The sequence below is a fragment of the Carcharodon carcharias genome, chromosome 14, assembly GCF_017639515.1.
Source record: "Carcharodon carcharias isolate sCarCar2 chromosome 14, sCarCar2.pri, whole genome shotgun sequence".
Lineage (NCBI taxonomy): Eukaryota > Metazoa > Chordata > Chondrichthyes > Lamniformes > Lamnidae > Carcharodon > Carcharodon carcharias.
Window position 1 is genome coordinate 35718622 of NC_054480.1, and position 22355 is coordinate 35740976.

The window sequence follows — 22355 nt, forward strand, 5'->3', positions numbered from 1 at the left end:
GTTGCTAGTCGGGCCGAGTCAGGCCTGGGGATGGTCGGGGGGTGGTCAGGTCTGATCAGCGTTTTAGCGGGTAGTCAGGGTTGGGAGGGTAGCTGGGAGATCAGGAGGGTAGTTGGGAAGTCAAGGGGCCAGGAGGGTAGTCGTAGGTTCAGCAGGGGCAGTGAAGGGAGGCAAGGGGTCAGTCTGAGTGACTGGGGGGTAAGTTCTGGAGATACACATGAGTTAGACTTGGTTTTAATCTGTCTAACATTTGCTGGGTAACTATCCAGGTAAGTCTGGCGAAACTGTCTGAAGTCCGAAGGGAGCAGGGTAATTGCCCATTGGAAGTCCAAACTTCCCGACTATTCCCACGGAGGTTAGCGCATTGGGGCTTCTGGAGGATCCTGCTCCAAATCTTTGGTCGTACATCCCGTCTGCGGAAGATTTGGCTCTTTATCTCTCATTGGAATTTGCTCAGTTTGGTTTGCAAGTAACTCATACCAACAGAAGTCTTTATTTATCTTACCAATAGCTGACCTTATTACTGTTGTAGGTTGTATGGTGCTCCACGGAATATAGACCTTTGGCCTGCACTGATGGTAGAAGATTTGATACCTGGCACAAGAGTGGGACCTGTGCTGCTATGCCTGCTTAGTACTCAATTTCGTAGACTAAGAGATGGAGACAGGTAACTATCCAGATTGTCGTGTTATGTAGTCTAATCAATGGATAAAGGATATAATTTATATGTGTTGGGCACCCAGAAGCTGCTTTCAGTTGGATTTTTCATACCACTAGTAATCCATTAGTTTTTGCAAGTGTTAACTGGAGGTGGTTCTGCACTATTTAACATGTTTGTCGATCCCAAATAAAGCTGTGCTTCCGTCTGCCTGCTACATTTTGCATTTTTGTATTTTGTACATTTTGCCTGTTTGTAGAATCTATTATTATGTTTGTATAAGGATACTGAATGGATCAAAAACAAGCTGAAAAAATATGGGATTATTTTACACATAAACTGCAAGTGAAAAAAAAGGAACACTTAGAAGAAAGTGAAGAAAAAAGTGTTTTAATGGATTACAGGGGTTTCTCAAAGTTTGTGATGTTCTAAGAAGCCTGAATCCCTGTGAAATCTATGGATGTGCCCTGAAATCATTGTGAAGCTTTATGAAACTGATTGATAGTTTCACAAGATGACCTTAACCTCACAAATTTTAAATAAGCCATGAAAACTTAGGGTATGATTGTACAACTACTGGTGGCCCTCCAGTGTCTCACTCAAGTACCTTTTCTGAACAATGAGTGCAAACCACAAGATAAATGGAAATAATATACCACTCAGTCCATTGTAGCTCATCCATCACCTGTATTTCTACTATTTACATTAACAGTATTGCCTTTTTTCCCCAGAGAATGAAATCTTTTAAACAAGCTTAATTTTTGGCACCACATTTACAATTTCTATTCCCACTTTCTCTCCAATCTTACCCCCAACCCCCGCCTCTCTTGTGCTGCGTCCATTTGGTTTTTTTTTAAAGATTTTTATTGAATTCTTTGACATGGGGTATACGAGAATCATGTCCAAATCAGGCTCTGTACTCACCGAGAGCTCCCTTACACAAATATTCCCAGAAGCGATCATAAGATACTGATAAGGCACACTTACCCAGCCCACTGAGGAAAACTGTGAGTGCCTATGTTACTAGCTCAGCACCGACTACAGGAAAGAGAGATATTCCTGGGTCTGTGTGACTATGGGCAGAATTTTCACCTCGGCAGGCAGGCGGCACCCGAGCCCGCTCAAGCGTGAAATGACCCGCATTGATGGTGGGCGAGCATCCCGACGTCAATAGGCAGTCGCACGATAGTTCGGTCGGCGGGCGCGCGCAGGAATCGGCAGCACGCCCACCAACTATTAGAAGGACTGTTAAGGCCATTAAAGTAACAATTGAGTTACATTTTTTGCTGCCTGTCCAACCTTACGGTTGGTGGGTAGGCGAAAAAGCCAAGCATTTTTTTGGAAACCTCAACCACGGGTGGGATGAGGTTTCCAACATCAAATAAAAATAAAATAAAACTTTTTAAATCTCACTTATAACATATCCCTACACATGTGACAGAGTCACATGAGGGGACATGTTTTATAATATTTCTCACATCTTTATTTTATTCATTGAAAACTCTTCACCTCCCTGAGGCAGCTCTGTGTCTCAGGAAGATTCTCAAGCGCACACTCGTGCACATGCACGAAGTTTGCGCTCGTCTTGCTCGCCATCCTCCAACACCACCACCACCACCACCACCACCACTCTCCCCCCCCCCCCCCCCCCCCCCCCCCCCCCCACCCCAACCCCCCGCGCCCTGCACAGGCAGCGCTGAGCTGCTCACTTTTCACACTGAGCATGCCTTAATTAGCCTGCAAGCATGAAATCGCCTTCCGGCCTCAATCGCAGGCGGCTTCCCTGAGCCCACCCGACAAGGGCTAAATTCTGCCCTTTGTATTGCACTGCATGGTCCCTTCAAGGAAATTAAGACTTGGGTTTATATAGCACATTACATGACCTCAACACATCTCAAAAATATTTTACAGCCAATAATAGTCAGTGTTATATTGCAGGATTATCAATGAAAATACTCTTAGAACAATATTGTTGTGAATAGTTGAAGTTGCAGGCTTTTGTGTTCTGCAAAAGAGTCCAATCTGAAACACCATACAACAAGGCAGATGTGAGTATACACCAGCAAATTATGAGTCTTAACTGGGCCATCATGGCAGTTCAAAAACTGATCTCCTAATGTTTGTTTAGCATTACAGTAAACAGGTTGTAACCTTTTACCTAGGTGAGTTTAGGCAAAACTACCTCTCGATGGGATTAATATATCGATTAAAATTTGTCAGGAAAATTTACCCATCGTATCAATAGCACTAGCCTTTGATTGTCAGTGACATGAATGGTTAATTGCTGTGACTATGGACAAAAGCTTGTCAATCCAACAATGTTAGCTGTCTTTTCATGCTGCAAGAATTATTGAGGACAATTGGAAATTTTTTTTATGTTTGCTCAGATTCTGGTATGAAAATCCGGGAGTCTTCACTCCAACCCAGTTAACTCAGATTAAACAAGCTTCACTTGCACGAGTTATGTGTGATAATGGAGACAACATCCAGCAGGTTCAACCAGATGTGTTTAGAGTGTCAAATTATCCTCAGGGCTTTGTCAGCTGCAGGGAAATTCCACAGATTGACCTCCGAATGTGGCAGGACTGTTGTGAAGGTAAGACTCAATAAACATGAACTTTTTAAAATTAGTGGCTCATTGTAATGTTCACCTGTAGTTAGTACATGTATTTTTGTTTTTTAAAAAAATGTAGCCTTAGGACAATACTATAAGTAGGTGGGAGGGTTTCATATTCTGCAGACAGAACATATCATGAAGTGGCTGGATATCAGCAAATTATGGATGCTTAGGTGGGTCATTGAATGGAGGCTGAGCTGATCTCACATACAATGCAAAAGACATCAGGCTGATTCAGTTCACCATGGGTACACCAGTTGAAGAAATGGAGAAACTAATTCAAAAATAAATAGGAAGAATATTGTTTCATTAAATTTAGAGGCAAGAGCAAGCCATAGAAACGTAAAAAATAAATCTGGAGTAGGCCGTTCAGCCCTTCGAGCCTGCTCCACCATTCAGTATGATCATGGCTGATCCTCTATCTCAACGGCACACTCACGCTCTCACCCCATACCCCTTGATGCCTTTAGAGCCTGGAAATCTATCTGTTTCCTTCTTAAATATATTCAATGACTTGGCCTCTACAGCCTTCTGTCGTAGAGAATTCCACAGGTTCACCACCCTCTGAGTGAAGAAGTTTCTCTCCATCTCAGTCCTAAATGGTCTAGCCCATATCCTGAGATTGTGACCATTGTTCTAGACCCCCAGCCGGAGGAAACATCATCCCTGCATCCAGGGATGTACGTTTCAATGAGATCCCTTCTGATTCTTCTAAACTCCAATTAATACAGGCATAGTCAGCTCAATCTCTCTTCATACAATAATCCTGCCACCCCAGGAATCAGTCTGGTGAACCTTCATTGCAATCCCTCAATAGCAAGTATATCCTTTCTTAGGTAAGGAGACCAAAACTGCACACAATACTCCAGGTGTGGTCTCACCATGGCCCTGTACAGCTGTAGCAAGACATTCTTGCTCCTGTACTCAAGTCCTCTGACAATGAAGGTCAACATACCGTTTGCCTTCTTAGCTGCTTGCTGCACCTTCATGTTTGCTTTCAGTAATAGGTGTACGAGGATGCCCAGGTCTCTTTGTACATCAACATTTCCCAATCTATCACCATTTAAATAATACTCTGCCATTCTGTTTTTCCTACGAAAGTGGATAACTTCACACTTATCCACTTCATACTGCATCTGCCATGCATTTGTCCACTCGCTCAACTTGTCTAAATCACCTTCAAGCCTCTTAACACTCACATTCCCACCTAGTTTTATGTTGTCAGCAAACTTGGAAATATTACACTTGGCTCCCTCATCCAAATCATTGATATATATTGTGAATAAATGGGGCCCAAGCCCTGATCCCTGCTAGCACCCCACTAGTACCCCACCAGTCACCGCCTGCCATTTAGTCAAGGCAGAGTTAGATTTTTGATGGACAAGGGAGGTCAAGGGTTATGGGGGCAGATGGCAAAGTGGAGTTGAGACCACAACCACATCAGCCATGATCTTATTGAATGGTGGTGCAGGCTCAAAGTGTTGAATGGCCCACTCCTGCTCCTAAGTCCTATATTCTCAAAATATTACCCAGTGTTGTTGCTGTATTTCCAACGTACATAAAATCCCATTAACACTGAGGATTCTGACTTCAGTAAATGATAAAACACAAATAATACAATTCATTAGTTAAAACATCATGGTCATTTATAACAAAAACAGAAAATGCTGGAAAAAGTCAACAGATCTAACAGCATCTGTGGAGAGAAAAACAGTTAACGTTTCAAGTCCGTATGACTGTTCTTCAGAACGAAAACGGCATTTTCTGTTTTTGTTTCAGATTTCCAACATCCGCAGTATTTTACTTTTATGATCATTTATAATAGCTTTTGGAAAGCACACTCCATCACTTATTGAACTATAAACTTCTCCCGTCCATGCAGTTGTATCATACAGAAGTTCATTTCTTCTTTGTGAATCAGTTTTCTTTTTATATACAGCCCCAGTGCTAACAGAGTTACACTGCCAAGAAACATTTATGACTTTAACAGAATAACTTGAAGGAATGTTGGAGTAATACTTGATTATACTATAGAGTAAACATTGGCTTGATAAACTTTAAATTAAAGCATTGTGTCATGCAATAATTCCCAGTTTCAAACGTACACATGATTTTGGACAAAGTGTTTGTTGGCTTTGTGGGATGGAAGCCAATTGGAACATAAAGCACATCCAACTTGGTGATATTTTTGCCTCCATCTAGTGGCAAGAGCAAAAATAGCCTTGAGCAGGGAGGGGAGCCTTGAGCATGGAAAGACTTGAAGGGACGCTCTCTTGAAAATAAAATATTTACCAGACTGTTTTGCCAAATGACAAATTTGGTTTAAATTGAGATGCAAAGTATTATTGTGTTTTCACATGATGTGAGCTGCATCTAAGTTTTGTTACTATGTTCTACTTTTCTCCCTTTCCAACAAAAACAATGTGTCTCTCTTAAAGCAATCAATAATGATTTTGTTAACAACAACTTGTATTTGTATAGCATCTTTAATATAATACAACATTCCAAGGCACTTTACGGAAACATTATCAAGTAGAATTTGACACCGAGCCACATGAGATATTTGGGAAGGGTGACCAAAAGCTGAGGGAGAGGTTTTAAGGAGCCTCTTAAAAGAGGGCGAACAATCTTATAACAGAGGCGGAGAGAGGTGATGGACTTGTATTTGCCAATACTCTCCCAGCTAACCTACCATTCTACACCCTACTAAACTTCACATCATCCAGAACAATTCTTGCTCATATCCTGCCAAGCACCAAGTCCTCCTCATCTACCTTTACTAACCTAAATGAGTTACTGATTCCCATCAAAATTTACTCTCTTCATGGCCATGCCCTTCTCTTATTAAGCTCCTCCAAGAGCTGACTGTCCCTCAGACTCTGGTCTCATGCATCCAATTCTACCTTAAAATTCCTACTGTGGCTGGGATTTGCCGTGCCCGCTGGCATCAGGCATGTTCAGTGGCATAAATGGACAATATGTTGAGAAAGCCAAAAATTGTTTTCACGACGTTGTGAAACCAGTTTGCGATCATCCGCTCAGCCCATCAATGGCAGCCGCATTGCTCACTATCGGACGTCAGGAACCTCATTGTAATACATCAGCATATCATTATCAGGCCAGCCCACCAGAATCATGCCCCCCACGCTGGAGTATCTGCTCACACCGGCAGGAAAACACGCCAGTGCAGAACATGCCTTGACAACTGTGACGTGCAAAAATTGGGACTTACCACCAGGGCCTTGCTCACATCGCGGACGTCCAGGGAGCAGAAGATGCTGGAGCCCGACAGCAATGGGATCCTGCAGGAGCGTCCATGGTATTTTGGGTAGATTCTCATGGACATAGCTCTGCTGCGAAGCAGCTCACGTAAGTTAGAAAGTCACCATTGATGCTCACAACGGATGATGGTCGAGGGGATGGGAGAGGAAGGACTAGGATTGACTGGGAGAGGAAGAGGTGTCCGGGGGTGGGGGGGTTGAGGTTGGGAGGGGAAATGAAGATGTCGGGGGGTGAAGTTCGGGAAGAGGGGGAACGAAGGTGTCAGGGGGGTGAGGTTGAGGGGGAGGCAATACGGGGGGAGATGATGGCAACTGGGGAGGTAGGTGTAAGGGGGGGTGGAAGGTGTAAGGGAAGGAGTTCAGAGGGGGGAAAGAGTAAGGACAGGGGAGAAATCCAGGGGGAGGAAGGACTGCAGAGAGGGGAGGGGGTCTGGGGGAGGAAGGAGAGCAGAGAGGGGAGGGAGTAATGGCGGAGGAAGGAGTCAGAAAGGGGAATGAGTAAATCTGGATGAAGAACTGAGGGTGTCTGAGGGAGTCAGAAAGGGGGAAGGAGTAAGACTGGAGGAAGAAGTGAGACTGGAGGAATAGGTAAGGCTGGAGGAAGGAGTTGGGAGGGAGAAGGACTAAGAGTATCTGAGGGAGTCAGGAAGGGGGGGCGGAGTCCAGGGGATGGGAGGACCAAGGGGATGGGGGGGGGCTGCAGGGGGGGAAAGGGTCCAGAGTGGGGGATCTCTAGGTGAATATGCAAGGGAGGGGTCTGATGGCTCCATGACTACCTCCTGGCGTGTGAACTGAGGATGGGCGGGATATGGGGAAATGTTGAGAATGACTGAGGGCAGAATGAGGTGGGAAGGTGAGAGATCCATAGTAGCGGTAGAAGGGACGGTGAGGGTAGTTGGTGGGGGCTCGGAGGCAGTCATGGATCCTGGGGGTGGGAAGGAGGAGGTCAGGGAGGTGAATGTGGATGGGTGGGATTTTTGGGAAGGAAGGGAATGTGCGCATTCACCTGGACATTCCCAAAAGAAAAGGGTTGTGGCTGGTAGGTCACGGAGGGGAGGTGGAAAGTGAAGGTGATGCGGGGTCTTGGAGGTTGGGGGGGTGGTGGTTGGCGGTGGGGGAAGATGAGGGAGCTGACGAAAAAGCGAATCCAGACCATGCTGTCCAAATCGAAAGTGAAACGACAATTGTGGTGGGTGAGATCAGTTGCTGCATGGGAGTGTGATCATTGGGTGGGCGGAGAAGCAGGTCAGTTCAGATGGACAACTGGAAGTGAACCGCAGCAGGCAGCATTGAAAATGCTCAGGACATTGAGGTGAGTGTGATACGTGAAGTAGTGTGCATGGGACAAAATGAGGCTCCGAAAGGCCCTGCCACACACACACTTCTCCCTCCAGAATCACTCATTGGCCAGTTGCTCCCTCTGCAATGACAGAGGACCAGTTTGAGGGGCTTACAGACAAAGGGGACTCGGAGGGAGGGGACAGTCTCTGTCATTACTGAGTGGTTGACTCAGTAGGGTGTAGAATGGTAAATTAGCTGGGAGAGTATTGGCAAGTACAAATCCATCACCTCTCTCCGCCTCTGTTGTCAGACTGTTCGCCCCCTTTTAAAAGGCTCTGTAAAACCTCTCCCTCAGCTTTTGGTCACCCTTCCCAAGCTCAGGGCCATGTGTTCTTTGCAACAGTTGTGGGCTGGAAGCACTGAGATGTGTGCGTGCGGCTGGACTTTAAATATGATGCCTTGTATGCTGAAGCAGCGAGGTGATGGCGCGGTGGGTGAATGAGTGCCCACCACCCATGGAAAAACAGCGTGTTTCCCGGGAATGCATAATGAAAGCACCAGGTTTGGGACGATACGGCATGAAAAGCCGTCATGGCAGCCAGCGGGCAAAACATCCAGTACTGCACTTAGTTCAAATCTGGGAAGATTCCGCCCTTTTGACTTCAGTTGCCTCTCCCTCACATTCGGCAATCCCCTTATTAAACTACTCCATCTTTCTCACCTTGAAGACCAAGCTCTGTCCTAGCTTTTGGTCATCTATACAAATATCTCTTTCTTTCCCTTGGTGTCTGTTTTTTGATTATTCCTCTGAAGCACCCTGGGATTTTTTTTTCATGTTAAAGGTGCTCTATAAATGCAAGTTCTTCTCAGTACTGCAAAGAAAATTAAAAAATATAAGTCATATACTTCGTAATAAATGTTGAACAGAAATAACCAGGCTTAAATTAAGCAGTAACATCACACTGTACCACAGAGCTATAAGGACATAGGTTTGCAAGATCCATTATGTCTTAAGCTTTGAATCTCAGCCACATTGAATGTCACCTGATAGAAGTTAAATGTCTTCACACTGGCAAAAGTAGAAAGTAGGAAAGGAAATCGCTCTTGAACAGCTATCACGTACCACTGAGCATCCTGCTCCAGAACTGCAGATTCAGTCGTTCCTGGCTCTGGTGATGTGAGGAGACAAGGAGTAGTATGGAAAAATATTTACAAAATAGGGAATCTGTTCCTAATGAATTAGTGGGGGCAGAGTGGAAAACCACATGTACAAAGTTGTCAATCATCTTTCACAGCATTGATTCATAAGAAGGAAAATGCACTCTAGTGTCAGTAAAATCAGTTAATCTCTAAATTAAATATACATGTTGAAAGGATTTGATTTTTGACATTTTTTGAATAACCCTTGGAGAGAACGAAGGGCATCGTTATTTTACAAAACAGGAACTGTTACATGCTGAGAGAAATGCAGCATAATATTTTTATTTGTCTAGATTGTACAACTCGGGGACAGTTTAATACTCTGTCACAAAGATTCCGCAGCAAGCGTTCAGAAGAGTTTAGTTTCCCAGAAGACAAATCTGCCAATGACAAACGGGTGAAGAAACAAAGCAAGAGGTAACTATTTCTGAGGAAACCTTTCTGGAAGGGAATTTAACTCCAGTGTTGTGGGCATGACTTAATGCCAATGTTAAATGAGTGAGTAATAAGTTTAACTCTGTGCCAGCCAAACAAATGATTCAATTGATGTCAACTTGTTATTATTCACTCTTTTCATTATAGCTCAGTGTTGTATATTGTCTTGTTTACATTCAGTTATATTTAATTTCTTCTTTTCCTCCATTACTTTCTAGTGGTTTCAATCTGTCATCATTTTTTTTTCAATTTCCTTCAATTTTCCTGATATTTAAAGATGACATATTTTTACATATGAGACATTCAGCAATCCTGCCCTCCCAATCGAACAACGCACAAAATGAATGTGGTGTAGAAAGTTGCCAGTACAGTATTTTAGCCCAATTCTCAATTCCTGAATGAGGATCCCCAAATGGAAGCATGGAAATTGAATTCACCAATGTAGTTTAAAAGTTAATGAAAGTCACCATTTTATATGTTACATAATAAAATGTTGAATACTTATTGTGTTCCTTGTGCAGGTCAGAACACAAAGGTTGAAGCTAACAAACTAGCTGCAGTTTGTTTGCAACTTTTTATTGCCTCACTGAAATGAAGGTCAATTAATTTTCATAGAATTACATAGAATGTACAGGCCATTCAGCCCAACCAGTCCATGCTGGCATTTATGCTCCACTCATTCAACCTTCCTTAAGCGATTATGCTATTAGCATAATCCTTTATTCTCTTCTCTCTGATGTGCTTATCTAGCTTCCCTTATTGCATCTATGCTATTCACTCAACCACTTACTGTGGTAGTGAGTTCTATACTTCCACCACTATCTGGGAAAAGAAGTTTCTTCTGAAATCCCTATTAGATTCTCTTGGTCACTATTTTATATTAATGACCTCTAATTTTACTCTTCACCACAAGTGGAAATTCTCTTCCTGTGTCTACTTATCAAAACATTTCACAAGTTTAAAGATCTCTATTAGGTCTTACCCCTCAGCCTTCTCTTTTCAAGATTAAAGAGACCCAGCCTTCTCATTCATTCCTGATCAGTATAACTTGCGTTTCTGGTATTATTCTTGTAAATCTTTTTTGTTCCTTCTCCAGTGCCTCTGTGTCCTTTTATTTTTATGATATGGTGACCAGAATTGTACACAGTACTCCCCTAACTAAGGTTAAATACAAGCTTGGCATAACTTTTCTATTTTTCAATTCTAGCCCTGTGGAAATAAATCCTTTTGGTTTGCTTTTCTTATGACCTTATTGACCTAACTTGCTTTTTTTTAAGTGATTTGTATGTTGGTACCCTGAGATATTTTTGTTCCTCTACCTCATTTAGATTCTTACTCTCCAAGTACTATGTGGCCTCCTATTATTCTTAACTAAATGTAATACTTCCCACATATCCATGTTGAATTCATTTGCCAATTCTAGCCCATTCTGCAAATGTAATTGTTGTAGTCCTCCTCAGTATTGACTGTCCCACCACCCCAAAATTTGATGTCATCTGCAAATTTAAAAATCATGCTTTTGATACCAAGGTAAAATCGTTGACTTAAATTGTAAGAACAGTGGTTCAAACACTGATCTTACTTTCCATGTTCTACCACTTTGAATAACTACCCTTTACTCCATACTCTCAACTTTCTGTCTTGAAGTTAGCTAGCTAACTGTTCTCTTACTTGTCCCTTAACTCTGCATACTCTAACTGTATTTATTGATTTATTATGTGGTAACTTATTGAAAGGCTTTTCAGAATCTAGATTAATTGCATCGACTACATTACCCCTGTCTACTGTCTCTGTTACCTCTTCAAAGAGATTGCTCAAGCAAAGCTTTCCCTTTTGAAATCCATGATAACTAGTCACCTTTATACTCTTGGTCTCCAGATGTTTTTCTATTTTCTCTTAAGGATTCAATTGTTTTTTCCTACCATCGATATAGTTCCCTGCTCCATCCCCCTTCGGAAATATCAGTACCAGCTATAGCAAGTCCTCTGGCATTACATTTTTTAACAAATTATGAAATATATGTAATCATGCCTCTGCTATCTGTTCCCTGGATTCTTTTGAAATGACACATTTGTCTGGGCCAGAGGTTTTATCCTCTTTAAGTTTGATTATTTTATTTACTAAAGCTCCTCTCTTTATTCCAAATGCAGCTACATCATTTCTACTCAAATCTTCTGATGGCCACCAGATCTGTTTCCCTAGCAAATACTTAAAGTAATTATTTAATATTCCTATCATTTCATTATTGTTACCTGTGATTTTATCCTTCCATCCCTCAGTGGGCCACCTTACAAAGAAATCTTTACAAAAATAGTTTTCATTTTACAAAAAAAAACCTGCTTAGCCACTCAACCTATTCCTAACCTCGCCTCTCCTCTCTTTTGTTCATTGTTCAGTTCCATTAAATAACTCCAAGCTCCTAGTTCTGATAAAGGGACTTAACAGTGGTAACATTAAATTAGCTTTTCTCTTTTCAGATGCCAACAGATCTGCTTTGTGTCTACACAATTTCTGGGGGGTGAGGTGGGTAGGGAGGTTAAATTCAGATTTGCAGTATTTGCATTTTCTTTACATTTGCAGTTTATAAATATTCTGTTTCACAAAGAAAACTGAGAACCACTCACCATTTTGTCTCCTATTTCTTTGGATGTCCAATAAGTTTTGGAGACGTTTTACTGTATATATTCTTATCCCTGAAATAGGTAGGATCTAACTGAGTAGAACCTTCTAGACCCACAGCACCCCCAATTTTCTAGCCTGACATTGCTGAAAAATTGATGATATATTTAAGCATGTAAAATGAAACTAGGAGAATTGTATGCCTTAGATAGGATCTGTCAGCAGTAAATCTTCTAATACCGGATTCTACCAGAAATCTTAAAATGCTTTTTGTTTAAAAATTAACCAGCTTCTTGTAAAAACAAAAGTAGGACCAATTTTATTCTTCTGCCAGTTTATGTGACTTGTGAACAACACTACTGCAGGTTTTCACCTATCAATGCAGTGACTGTGGCTCATAGAATATGTGCACAGTCGTGTCTTTCGTGTCCCAGAACATGGCAAAATCTGGAAAAGTTACTTATTCTGTCAGTTACATAGAAACAGGTCACCTGATTTAACTGGACCATGCTGGAAGAATTGGATGAAAGTACCCACATTGGATTCCGAGCATCAGGAAAACAATTCTTAATTAAGTTGGGGTTGGGAAAGGCCTTATGCAGAAATCCTGCGGTATTAATGAAGCTCATTAATGAGCCAATTGATGCCAATTATCCCTGAACCGCCCCACAATTTAATGCGGTGGCTCAGGAATTAAATGGGAGCTGCCACAAGCTCTCCACTGCCTCCTAAAGGAAACCCAGCAAACCCTGTCAGGCTTGCTTGCAGCTTTCCAGGTTTTGGGGAGGGGGTGGGTGGGTGGGTGGGTGGATAGTGGTGCAGGGTGCAGGGGAGATAATGGTGCAGGGTCCTTGTTGCTTAGTGCCTGATCGAGGGACTCAGCTTCAGGAAGGAGTGGGGGCACTAAAAGCCACCCCCCTGCCCCTTCGACCCCCCCACCCCCCCAACTCACTTCCCAGGGCTGCCTCCCCATGACCCCCCCCATCCCACCCTCACTCGCCTCTGGCGTGGGGTCTCTAATTGATCCTGGGCCTCTGGTCGGTGCATTACCAGCAGCTGCCCTTACTCCCGGTGGCGCTAACAGCACTTAAGAGCTTCTGTTTCTGCCCCTGCCTGTCAGTTCTCAACGGCCATGTTTTCTGCCCCTGGGGTCCTTAATCTTGGGGAAAGCCCAACGGTGACCAATTAAGTGTCTGATGGGCACTTAGCTCCATTGGGCCCCCGGTCTGGGAACTTTCTCCAATCTGTGGACAAGACTTCCTTCAGGCCCCTTAAATCCCGCCCATAGTTTCAGGCCTGTGAACTTTCATCATAACTGGGAAAGGTTAGGTATATAATAGGTTTAGAGCAAGTGAAGGGAGACAGGGAGGGAAAAGAACAAGAGGGAAAACCTGTGATAAGATGGCGGATAGGAGAGATTTGATGACAAAACAGTTCATGGCATGAGGCCAAAGGGAGTGGTGATGAGTCAAGTAAATAAACAAAAGATGTGAGTTTTTCTAGCATTTTCTGATTTTAATACTTGGACTGATTGGTGTCTTTGGACCCTTAGATCCCTTTGCTTCTCAACCCCATTCACACTGTGGTTTAGCAAAAAGAATGTGGCCTCACTATTCCTCCTGCCACTACATCCTTATCCATGCATCCCCACATCCCTTATTCTTATACTACATCCTTTATTCAAGGGGAGATGGTGGCATAGTAGTAAGGTCACTCGACTAGTAATCCAGAGGCCCTGGTTAATGCTCTGGGGACATGGGTTAAAATCTCATCAAGGCAGCTGGTGGAATTTAAATTCAATAATAAAATCTGGAATTGAAAACTAGTCTCAATAATAATGACCATGAAATTATCATTGAATGTTGTAAAAACCCAGCTGGTTCCCTAATGTCCTTTAGAGGAGGAAATCTGCCTTCTTACCTGGACTGGCCTACATGTGACTCCAGGCACTTTGAAATGGCCCAGCCAGCCACTCAGTTCAAGGGCAATTAGGGACTAGCAACAAATGCCTTACCTGTGATGCCCACACCCCATGAAAGAATTTTTTATTTATCAGTTATTCTGCAAACGTGCATGCTTCATCATTTGATTAATGAATACTGTACTTTAATACTGATGCTTTTTGTGCCATTGTTTCTATTTCTTTAGCTTGTTTTATTTATTTCAGATTAATTGTGTCCTTTTTCAGAATTTTTAATGTAGATTTTTTTTGTACTTTGAACAAAAAATTAACTTTCATTCCCAATGCAGAAATTTCTGTATCCTTATCTCTTTTTATTATAGCAGTGAAACCATATATTGCTGGGATGAGAAAAAGAATTAAAATTTAGCAGAACTTTAGGATACCACCAATTACATTGTACATTGTATAGTGGTACCATTGCTGGTTGGTATTGTGTCGGGGAGTTAATTAAATGTGCCAGAACTTGTGTCGTGGAAGTAAATTTCAGATTACTTCCGCAATATTTATTCCACAATGCTGCTAGACAATGAACTAAAACATTATCTCCAAGTAACATAAGTGCAAATGAAATTTAAAATGCCCACAGGTTGTTTAAGCTCAGCTGCAGAATCATCCATTTCATTGAGATCATCCTGCAATAGCTGTTCCAAATTAATCCAGTTCTTGAAAGGTGAAAGCAGCAGTGATGAAAGGAATCATAGTTCAAATCTAGCTGTAAAAGAGTAAACACAGTGTTTATCTGAGGAAAGATAACAATGAGGCTTGGTTAGAATATTGGAGAAATAAAGCCAGATATTAGCAGTTACCATGTTCATATTCCTGTGCAATTTAATGCAAACATTGATTTTATTTCAATTGAGTCAATGCCTCCATTAAAATAGTAAATGGAGAAATGCTATATAAAGCCATTACATTTGTTGTTCAACAACATCAACAGTAACTTCTCAGCTATAGTGGCCATGAAATATAAAGGTATGTAATTTATTAGGAAGAAGATCGCCTAAGGCATATCTCTTCCTATTTCATTTAATACAAATGTAAAATATATAAATTATGCAATATTACTTACTCTTCAGTTGGCATTGGGTCCATTTTTTCTAATTTGCATCATGCTTCCGATATGTTCTCCATTTTTGAGATGTTATATGATCATTTCCTTTAGAGATAGGGAAGTTCAGGAAAAGGTTTCCAACTCCTCCGCTATACAGCTTGACAATTGTGGAGCTGAACTAGAAAACCTGAGGAGAAAGGTAGGATTTTTTCAGGTGTTCTGTAAACTATATTACTGTTTGGATTTCACTTGTAAGATCTAAAAATAGTTTGCATAATATTTGTAGCTTTTTGTTTGTTTCCATTCTATATCACACCAACCGTCTTTAAAATTACTTTTGTATAAGGAACGTTGTACAAGAGACTGGCTGTGCCCACAAAACTGGCAACGGCCCAGATCAAATTAATCACCATAGCAAGGTTTCTGTTAATTGCAACTGTGTATATTTGAGGAGGCTCGTAAAGTTAATCTGCTTTATTTTGGCACAAATATAGGCATGTTTTTAAAACTTTATTTTTTTTAAATTTACTAAGAAACTGACTAATGTATCCCGTAAACAGTTCTGTACAGTTTTTTTTAGTCATTTTCAGTTTCTTAAAATTGTGTTACTTAGAGATGGTAGAGTAGACACTCGAGTTAAAATGCTTAATTTTTGTGATAACCCATTTTCAGCTGCATTAAAAGAGCTGTACCAGGTTATCGCTCTTAAATATATTAAGGAATATTTTTAGAATGTAAAATTTTTTTTTCAAATTATGCTCTATTACACTGCTTCATGGCATACTTTACATTTAGTAAAATGCAAATAACTTTCAGCAGAAACTTCTGGAAGAAATTCTTCTCAAAACTTGTGATTTAGAGCGTAACTTGCAACTGGATTACCAGTGATGCTAAAATTGCTCACTATACAAATTGCCTACATGTATCTGCTTACCCCAGCATAACTTGGTCCACCTGTGATTTCGAACACAAATTGGCTATCAGTCTTTTCAAATTTTGACATTAGAACCACATTACTTCTTGGAATACACACCCTGACCTATTCTATAAACTTGTTCTGACTTCTCCCTAAGCAGCAAGCTACGGCTTGCTTTGCAGCAGTTGCAGTCCTTTTTCTGCTTTTTAAGTTCAAATGTACATAACTGAAGTCACAGTATTCAATTATTGTGCCTGCAGTATAGAGAGCTATTCACCCCACAGTTACTATAACACACCAGCCAACTGCACCACAAGGGTCTTTTACGCTCCTAAATGTACCTGAAAATTACATGATTCTTAAGTGACTCTTCAAGAAGACCTCCTTCATTCTGGGGTAGGGTGGGGTTTTGAAGTACTGACACAGTACCATGCATTCAGTTTTATTTGCTTTTCATTAGTATCAACTTTTATTTTGAAAAGTATGGTATTTTCATTTTAAGCTCAAATTGAGTTTCCTTGCAGCAGTGAGTAGATACAGCAGTAATATGGTGTTGAATCTAGCTAGCACTGAGCCTCAGCTATACAGAAAGTTCCTTTGTTCAGTCTTTGGATTCTCGCCTGATTTAGCCAACCTAGTTTGGGATCACGATGTAGGGGGAGAGAATAATCCTGGGTTCCTGTCATGACAACTTAACCTCTGCGTTAATGATGGGATGCATCCAAGAAAATTGGTGCTTCTGAAAATATTGGAAACATCAAGGCAAAAAATTTGTTGTCAACCTTAAACACAAACCTTTTCTTAAAAAAATAGATAGAAAAGCTCGAAGCTCACTTGAAATTAGCAGGCTGCATTGACGAAGATGGGAATATAAGACGCGAAGATGAACATTGGCAGAAAGATCCATGCACGCTGTGCCATTGTAAGGTACGAAATGAATCTCTGAACGTTGTAAGCTCCTAGTTATTTCATTAAACATAGCTCAAGAATAGCACCATTGTACATTGGACCAAATGCATCTATCTGTGTCCTCAATTTTATGGGGGTGAAAATTGAACTTTGGTGGAGGAAAAGTTAGGCACTTTGATAAAGAGTGGTCAATTCGCTACCAGCGTCCCCACCAAAATGATGAGGTAGCGCAGCACAAATTTACTGAACAAGACATAAGTTAACTCAGTACTGTAGAACCAGGGAACATCCTACCTCCAGAGGAACTAATTAAACTGGGAAATTTAAAGCAGATGCTTAGGTCAGGATTTTCCAGTCCCGCCTGCCATGGGAATCTTCATGGGTGGGACAGAAAATTTGACAGATCAGCAAAAGTTCCATTGACTATTGGTGGGAATTTCCAGTCCCAAACTCCTGCCATTAGTGATTGTTTCAGCAGACATTAATGGATTTTCAGCAGACATTAATGGATTTTTTAACCTCTAAATTCACTCATAAATGCGTATAAAAAGTAGTGTTCACTTCACAAATGTATTTGTTGCTGTTAGTAATAATAGTTGAGGGGTGGTGCCATCTAAAATTCTGTGTTGTTTTCATCAGATAGGCATTTTACATGAATGAATTTTGATTATAGATATGATAGTGTTGTGGTTGTGTTGCGGTCTTGAAATCCGGAGGTCTGCACTAGTAACCCAGAGAATGTAAATTCAGATTCTACTTTGACAGTTTGAGGGTCTGAATTTGGTTTTAAAGAATCTGTACACAAAATGTGATGATTAACTGCCCTCTGATGTGACCTAGCAAGCACTCAGCTTTATCTAGGCGTGAACAATAAAAACTGGCCTTGCTGGAGATGCTGCACCTAGAGCATGATTGAAAGCCTGTTTCAGGGTGAATACATTCTGAATCCTTTGTAAATTTAATCCACACTGCTGTTTAAAAGTTTGCGGTGTGTCTGCACTTCAGGCATCATAAACAGCAATTTCTGTGTGACACCTTTTGGAAGTAGCAATAAAAAAAGAGAAAATATGCTAGTCATTTTCTCCAGTTTTTTTTTTCTGACCATGAAAGAGAGGATAACCATTGACAAATAACTAGTCGCCTACAAAGAAGCTTGCCCAGCAACAGAAAACACCTTCTAATTGTTCTTCCCAAATGCTTACCAGAGCCATTGCTCCTAACTTTACATCTTGCTCAATGAATTGCCCATTCAATCAATGTACCTTGTCCTCACTTTGATCTTCTATCACTAACCTCATCCTTAACCTCACCTTCTATTTGGCACTCCCACACACACCTCCCTAATTCAGGTAGTGTAAGGCCCAAGGAATCCTCAGTTTCTCTTTTCTCACCACCTCCCTTCTGAGCGGTTTCTCTTAAACTACCTTTATTTGCATTCGAAATTAATTGTTTTTTTACACACAAAAAAATTCAAATTAGAATTTAAAAATTCTCTCCCACAGACACACATTGGCCCCAATGTTTAAGGAGAGGCAGGAAAGGAGTCTGGTCGCAGGGAAATGTCTGACATTGCGGGATCAGGGAGGTCCTACTGAATTTAACTGAAGGACCACTATCGTTTCTCTATTCCTTCACTGACCCTGCAGTCAATCAGATTGACAAGCTGATGAAATGTTGGTTGTAAAGTCATAGAACCATAGAATCATTCGGGCACAGAAGGAGGCCATTTGGCCCATCGTGCCCATGCTGGCTCTCCTAAGGAACTATTTATGTACTGCCACCTCCCTGTCTTCTCTCTACACCCCTGTATATTCCTCCTTTAAAGATATTTAGAAAATGTAGAAAAGCTTACGGCAACAGGAGGTGGCCACTCTGCCCATCATGTCTGTGACAGACAAAAAACGAGCCATCCAGCCTAATTCCATTTTCCAGCACTTGGTCCGTAGCCTTGGCCAGAGCCAGGAGCAAATGGAGAGAGAGACATAGACCAACAATCAGGATGGAGGGAATGCAGGGAGAGGTAACTGGAAGGAGAGGCAGGGCGTTGGCGTGTAAGACTAGCAATCAGGAGGGAGAGGGACCAAGAAAGATTTAAGGGTGGACGGAGCAGGGGCTTGTGATAAGGCCTTGTTGGAGAGACCAGGAAAATTGCAGTCCTGATAGGGAAGGTCAGATGTGGCAAGCAGGAGGGAGGGGTGACTGAGAGAGATCCCAGGTCAGACCAGCAATCAGGAGGAGGCCAGGGCCAGCCAATTACATCAGAGGATTTGTTTGAGTGGGCCAGGGAGCTTGATTAAAAATCCCAAATGTGAATAGGAATTTAGAATGGAAAGAAATTGATACATAAGTGTAATTTAAAATGTGAGAACAAAAAATTTCATGCAGAAGTCAGTAACTGTGTGCAGAGGTAAGATTTTTCATAAAATACATAAACATGAGTTAGGGTATATGCTGATTAATATATAAAAAATCAATGCTAGACTTGAGGCTGAATTTTTAATCAGGTTGGGAACCAGACTTAGGGTGGAATTTAATGCCAAAGGTGGGGGTCTGTTTGATTGGGCACGAATGTATGGAGTGGAGATTCCGCCACCTTTCTGAATCACCCAAATCAAGCACCTGGCAGGTTAGTTGGAGGGAGGGGCCCCACACCCACCCCCACCCTCACCCTCACCCTCACCAGAGGTATTCAACCAGTGAAAGCAGGTGCTCACCAACCTGATGGTGCTGTCTCTGATTGACCAGCAGTTCTTGGGGGGAGGGGGTGCAGGATTTCTACTCTCCTTGGGGGCTTGATCAAGTGGGAGGCCCAACGCTGTCCATGTAAGTGCCTGATTATCTGGTAATTGCACAGGCCTCCCAGAGAGAGTGATGTGGGGCTCCCTCCGGTTCTCCAACCAGTGGGCGAGACCCTCATCGCACTCATTAAATTCCACCCATGGGGGCTAGTTCCACGTCCCGAGCCCACACTGCATGCTTTAGACATGCTCACCACAATTTTCTAAGCCAATTAAAGGCCTGAGATCAGACATGCCATCCAATCAGGGATGCCAGGCAGGCTCCCAATGTTGAAGAGCCAATGGGAGACCCTCCCATGCTCAGTGATTGGCAGACCCACCAGCTGAGGATACTGCTGTGTAAGGATACTGACAGCAACCAAGGGCAACATTTCCTCGATGCTGCACTGCCACACAGCACTTCAGAACTTTCCGTGCAGGGGACCAGCAGGCTGCAAACTAGAAGCAGGCCGTTTAAGTATAGTGCATGTGTGGCCACACGGCAAACTTAAAGAGACCATGCAGCTGCTCATAGCTGTGAAAGATTAGGGGGAACATTGGACAAGGGCAAGTACATTTATTTTGTGTTTTAAGATGACACACAGCTACCTGGCCATGATCGTGGAGAGGGGCCAGGGAATGGACTATGCTGCAGCTATGGTCCAGCAGCCATTACAGGTATGGGGAGGGTCCCTCACATAAAAAAAAAAGCTCTGCCCCCACCCCCCCCCCCCTTATCCTGAGCCCACCATGTTGGCCTGGATATGGACTGCCCTATTGCTGACTGGAAATCTTACTTGGCATGGGAAAAAGTCCTTGATAGGCCCCTTAATTAAGTCCAGTTAACCTAAATTGTAATTAACCTAAGTATAGCCAATCCAATACCCAGCTGACCTCTTTCAAAATGGCACAGGGAGCCAGCACAGAGGCCAGTGGTGCTAAATTGTGCACTCGCCCTCCTCAGACCCTGATCCCAACCTGTTTCTAAAAATCTAGCCCTTAGTCTTCTATGAGACACACATAATATTTTTACTTGATACTTGCAGGATACAGAGGCCAAATGTGTGGTGACAACCTGCCCTCAGAACTGCAACAAACCAGTAAAGAAGCAAGGTGAATGTTGTCCTGTCTGTGAGGAGTGAACCAACAGGGACAACCAGTTAAAATATACATAAGTAAAATCAACAGATTATATCACCTCTGTTGACATCCAGGCACTGAATGCATCTGTGATTGTTTGAATAATTTTGTATTTTTGTAACAGTTCATCTCTTCCCCCCTCTCCGCTCCCCTCCCCGCCATCTCGACCCATCAGAAGCCTGACTCACCCAGTCAACACGGACATATTGATTGTTAAGCTGAAATAGTCCAAATGTTTAATTTTTACTCATGTCTGCCAGTTACAATGTGCACTGTTTTAAAGAAACATGTTCTCTTTATAGTAAGTGTCATATTGGGATTTCTACAAACACAACTTTTTAACTATACAAATGTCAAGGTGCTTCATGGTTACCTCAGAACAAAGGATTTCTCATCACTGTGGTGCTAAATATTTAGTTTTTATTAGTTAGAAAGGTATTACATCTTGAATTTTATACATTGTACCTTTTTTTTGACTTGTTGGACTTGTCAATTTGTATACACTGTTACATTTTGCCCAGCCCTCAGTTGGAACTTCAATGAATTATACCATGGATGGTACAACTTGCTACACTAGGGTTAAGGTGAAAACTGTTAACTTTTTCCAGTAATGTTTTCAGAGGGCATAGGCACACTACTCAGAATAGGCTAAGTGTCATCATACTGCTCACCAGTTATGTTGTAAGGACTGACCTGCATTGTAATGTGTGTTGATTAGATTGGGTGCTTTAAATTACAGGTACTGTATTAAAAGTTAGTAGGTGAATTTTTTGTGGGTTCTTCACTACCCAACACGTATTGAAAAATCATGTGAGTGCAAGCCTTTATTGAAAATCATGGGCTGAACTAGTTATTTTCTTGAATGTTGCGCCCAGTGGTCAAGGCATGAAGCCAAGAAGACAAAGTGGAAAATGTATCCTTGTATGATATAATGTATAAATAAGGGAATCATTTGCCCTGGTTCCAGGTCTAGGGGGTCATTTTCCAAGTTATGTGTTGCCAGCAGGGACTTATGCCTGCTCCCACCACACACTGGAAAATTGCAGGTGTTTGATTTCAATGAAAGTCACATCCGCGCATCTGGTTCTGTCCCCAATGCCTGCATGCACTTGGAATGTTACCCGTATGGCTTGTATCTGTTTTCACTGTTCATCAAGTTGTAATTTCACTTGTGTATGAAGTGAAACTTGCTACATGACACTGTATGTACTCAGCCAGTCAGAAAAAAAAACCTTCAATTAAAAACATGTATTTTTGCTCTTTTTGTCAAGCATCATATTCTCCCACTATTGTATTACCCAGTAAGAAAATATTTGAATTGTGAACTTTTACAGAAAAACCTAATTATTTCATTTATTTATTAGATTTTTGTGCTATTTTTATAGTTTTTTTTCCACTCGGGAACCTTCAACATGAAGAAACCGAGGCCAGTTCAAGCCACTGGGCACATTTGTATTTGGGCTGGCACTTTCTCCTTCAGTAAGTGGAGATGCTGGTGGTAATCTACA

At 41.9% G+C, this 22355-nt stretch overlaps 1 protein-coding gene across 1 annotated transcript in view; it reads left to right on the forward strand.

Moving 5' to 3' along the window:
- The window catches only part of LOC121286885 (peroxidasin homolog), a 231380-nt gene extending 209275 nt beyond the window's left edge, over nucleotides 1–22105 (forward strand). Inside the window, exons 18-23 of the mRNA XM_041204103.1 lie at nucleotides 533–667; nucleotides 3046–3254; nucleotides 9331–9454; nucleotides 15217–15304; nucleotides 16835–16948; nucleotides 20754–22105. Coding sequence (XP_041060037.1) covers nucleotides 533–667; nucleotides 3046–3254; nucleotides 9331–9454; nucleotides 15217–15304; nucleotides 16835–16948; nucleotides 20754–20849 — 766 coding nt within the window. The 3' untranslated portion in view covers nucleotides 20850–22105. The remainder of the gene's footprint in view (nucleotides 1–532; nucleotides 668–3045; nucleotides 3255–9330; nucleotides 9455–15216; nucleotides 15305–16834; nucleotides 16949–20753) is intronic.
- Nucleotides 22106–22355: the final 250 nt, after the last annotated feature.